Here is a 4,423-nt window from a genome sequence, read left to right as displayed (position 1 = left end):
CAATGTTCTTTTTGGAGAGCAGTGGCTTTCTCCTTGCAACCCTGTCATGCACACCATTGTTGTTCAGTGTTCTCCTGATGGTGGACTCATGAACATTAACCAGTGTGAAAGAGGCCTTCAGTTGCTTAGAAGTTACCTTGGGGTCCTTTGTGACCTCACCGACTATTACACGCCTTGCTATTGGAGTGATCTTTGTTGGTTTACCACTCTTGGGGAGGGTAACATCTCATCCCATTATCTCTAGCTGCTTTATCCTGTTCTACAGGGTCGCAGGCAAGCTGGAGCCTATCCCAGCTGACTACGGGCGAAAGGCAGGGTACACCCTGGACAAGTCGCCAGGTCATCACAGGGCTGACACATAGACACAGACAACCAGTCACACTCACATTCACACCTACGGTCAATTTAGAGTCACCACTTAACCTAACCTGCATGTCTTTGGACTGTGGGGGAAACCGGAGCACCAGGAGGAAACCCATGTGGACACGGGGAGAACATGCAAACTCCGCACAGAAAGGCCCTCGCTGGCCACGGGGCTCGAACCCGGACCTTCTTGCTGTGAGGTGACCATGCTAACCACTACATCACCGTGCCGCCCGGGAGGGTAACAATGGTCTTGAATTTCCTCCATTTGTACACAATCTGTCTGACTGTGGATTGGTGGAGTCCAAACTCTTTAGAGATAGTTTTGTAACCTTTTCCAGCCTGATGAGCATCAACAGTGCTTTTTCTGAGGTCCTCAGAAATCTCCTTTGTTCATGCCATGATACACTTTGACAAACATGTGTTGTGAAGTTCAGACTGTGATAGATCCCTGTTCTTTAAATAAAGCAGGGTGCCCACTCACACCTGATTGTCATCCCATTGATTGAAAACACCTGACTCTAATTTCACCTTCAAATTAACTGCTAATCTTAGAGGTTCACATACTCTTGCCACTCACAGATATGTAATATTGGATCATTTTCCTCAATAAATAAATGACCAAGTATAATATTTTTGTCTCATTTGTTTAACTGGGTTCTCTTTATCTACTTTTAGGACTTGTGTGAAAATCTGACGATGTTTTAGGTCATATTTATGCAGAAATATAGAAAATTCTAAAGGGTTCACAAACTTTCAAGCACCACTGTACAGGGTCGCAGGCAAGCTGGAGCCTATCCCACCTGATGATGGGTGAGAGGCAGGGTGCACCCTGGACAAGTCACCAGATTATCACAGGGCTGACACAGAGACAACCAACCATTCACACCTAGGGTTAATTTAGAGCCACCAATTAACCTAACCTGCATATCTTTGGACTGTGGGGGAAACCGAAGCATCCAGAGGAAACCCACACAGACACAGGGAGAACATGCAAACTCCACACAGAAAGGCCCTCGTCAGCCGCTGGGCTCGAACCCAGGACCTTCTTGTTGTGAGGCGACAGTGCTAACCACTATGGCGCCCAGTTGTTTATACAGATTTTTAAAATGTTCAACCAATCGATGTACCTCTACAGCTGGACTAATCATCGTATGCTTACGTCACTCATGCCTCCTTGTGTGTTGACATCAAAATAGTAGCAAATACCCCTCAAAATAGCGTTCTAAGAATTGTGATCATCCTCAGTTCCTGCAATGAAGCCACACAAAAAGGGGGACTTCCTCCAGCAGTTCTAAGAACTACAAAAAAGTCAGAAAGAGCTTTTTGAGTCTGCTTTAATGGGAAAGGTGTGCAGTTGCATGTGGATTATGAAGACATGAACACCAGATCTGGCATTTGGCTCCCCAACATCAACTAGTACTGAATTAGGTGTATGTTTGGGAGCTGTGCGATTGATTAGGGATCACCTAGCAAAAGGAAATCTGACAGGGTTAGTGTTGCCCTGAGAAAGGGCTTATGGCGAAATGCTGCCAAAACGAGACATTTCAGGCTTGGGACAGTGGAGCTGTTCAGCTCCAGTACAAAACAGGTTAACTCTGTACTATTGTATCACAATCTGTTTTTTATTTGTTTTTCCTGCTCACACAATTATTATTTTTCTTTGTATATGTGTCCACTGTATAAGACTGTAGCATAAATGAAACTACCATAAGCCTGACCAGGTATTTACTAAGCATGAATGAATGACCCTTTTAAATGCATTTCACAGTGATTCATGTTCATGTTAATGAAAGTAGTCACTTTTTGTCCTATATTCTTTATATGTGATTGCCTGCATGACATTTAGTTGTGTCCATAGCCCCATGTTGCACACCTCTTATCTCAACCAGATGCTCTGGGAATCTTGCTGGCAAGTTTGTGGGTTTTCACCCACATTAATTAGCTGCCAATGTATAAAAAAGCAATTGGTACCATAGACATATACAGATTTTTTATAATAATAATAATAATAATAGAGAACATAAGAAGGAATCCATACCCGTATATTATGCTTGGTATCAGTGTTTAAATAATTTTGGACAGTTTATGACTTCTCCATACACATGAATCCTTGTCTTCATATGTGTTATAAGAAAACAAATATTGATGCCAAAAGTCAAATCAAAGTGATTTGCACATGATCATTTCTACCTCAAAGAGAGATAGTGTCTTAGTTTTAACCCTTCATATTCATGAAACATTGAAGTTGAGTTAAATACAGGTAGGCGTTAACTGCAAATAATGCCACCATTTAACAAAGATATGAATCACAGTTGATTCCCGATAAATACATTTACTCTAACACTGAAATGATCAATTAAATCTGGAAAGGCATTTATTAGTTCTTGAAACATATCATTCTTGGTCAAAAAGTATACTCCTGGAAATTAATCTGTTGAAGCTGTTTGTATCCAATGCAACACTTTAAAATTTATTTTAAACTGTCACAAAATTTCAGAAACTTTCACAAGAGGAAAAATAGATTAATTAATTCATTGACCCAAAAGGGAAATTTACCAGTATATTTTAATGAAGTGTTTTATGTACTGTCTCCGGAGTAAAAACTATGTCATGTTTAATCATAGACCAGAAATGTATTGAATTTTACTTTACCTTATTCTCCTCCTTTTTTAAGTATAGTTGATCATGTATGCATGCAAAATGCACTATATAAGTAATAAACATTTATTATTATTATTATTATTACTTTTGCCCTGCGATGATCTGGCAACTTGTCCAGGGTGTACCTGCCTCTTGCTCATAGTCAGCTGGCCTGCGACCCCACACAGGATAAGTGGGTACGGATAATGGATGGATGGATGGATTATTACTTTTGCTGTATATTAGCAGTTCAGAAGAACAGATAATTTTTTAATTGTGAAAGAAAACACAATTTAACGGTGGTCAGCCATATCTAAGTGGGTACACAGACTGATGCCCAGAGTTGAAACAATTCCCTTACCAGAGTGGGGTTACAAGCAATGCATAACTATTCATATTTAACAGCACCAAAATATTACATTTAACAAGTTGATGCATGCAATTTGATATCTGTAATTCAGTGTACATTGACAGTAGACCTTCGTTTGCCAGTGACAAAGCAGAAATAGTAGATGAATAAAGGCCGTACAGCATCATCTCTCAGACCGTAGATGAGCGGGCTGAGGCAGCGTGGCAAGATCAGAACAAACAAATAATTCAGAAAGCGCAAGTCCGAAGCAAGGGTGATGTTGCCAACTTCTGCTGCAGCACGCTCTATGAAGTTGTAGAGAAAAGAGGAAAGACACAGGCCCAACTGAATGAGGTGCAGCAGCACAGTCTTATGGGCTTTTGCAGCAGAGCCTTTATTGGAGGAAATGGACCTGGCTGTGATCACAATGCTGATGTAAGTGAAAAGGATAATCACAGACACTGACACAAAGTAAAATATGCTAAAGCCCTGTAAAACATTTGCTTGCCATTGCTTAATGAAGAGTCTATTTCTGTCACACAATATTTGTGATGTTAAAAACTCAGAATCCATCACTGAGACATAAAGCAAATCAATTAAAAAGTTTATGGAACCAATAAACCAAACAACTCCAATAGCAATACAAGTGCTTTTCTGAGTGACGATCTCAGCATGCCTTAGAGGGAAGCAGATGGCCACATAACGCTCGAGTGACATCACAGCCAGGTTGAAAGGTGCATTACGATACGTTGTAACAGAAACAAAAACCATAATAGCACAAGCAGCTGTGACTAACTTGAGTGAAGACAGTCCGAAGATGAACAACATGGAGGCGAAGAGAAGTTGAATCAAATCATTGAGAAGCATGTGGGTAAACAGAATATAGCGTGGAGTCTCTTTAAAAACAGCTTTGCTCCAAAGAGTGTAGACCATGACAACATTCAAATAGATAAAGAATATTGCCAGTAATGTTGCAAAAACAATTTTCATTATTGGTCCCTCGGCCAGTACAACCTGAAATATTTGTTGTACAAACAAAATCTCACTGCTTTCATTAGTAACTGACAT

General features: G+C 40.4%; 1 protein-coding gene across 1 annotated transcript; it reads right to left on the bottom strand.

Moving 5' to 3' along the window:
- Positions 1–3,463: 3,463 nt before the first annotated feature.
- LOC132894975 (odorant receptor 131-2-like) lies at positions 3,464–4,423 on the bottom strand. The gene has a single exon (XM_060935124.1). The coding sequence runs from the start codon at positions 4,421–4,423 to the stop codon at positions 3,464–3,466; it is 960 nt and encodes a 319-aa protein (XP_060791107.1).

The sequence above is a fragment of the Neoarius graeffei genome, chromosome 12 (assembly GCF_027579695.1).
Source record: "Neoarius graeffei isolate fNeoGra1 chromosome 12, fNeoGra1.pri, whole genome shotgun sequence".
Lineage (NCBI taxonomy): Eukaryota > Metazoa > Chordata > Actinopteri > Siluriformes > Ariidae > Neoarius > Neoarius graeffei.
Note: the sequence above shows the minus strand (reverse complement) of the source record. Positions and strands in the feature narration are given on the sequence as shown.

What these genes read in the sequence shown, in the direction of transcription:
- LOC132894975 (XM_060935124.1), bottom strand. Translation starts at nt 4,423, where the DNA reads ATGTCAGTTACTAATGAAAGCAGTGAGATTTTGTTTGTACAACAAATA.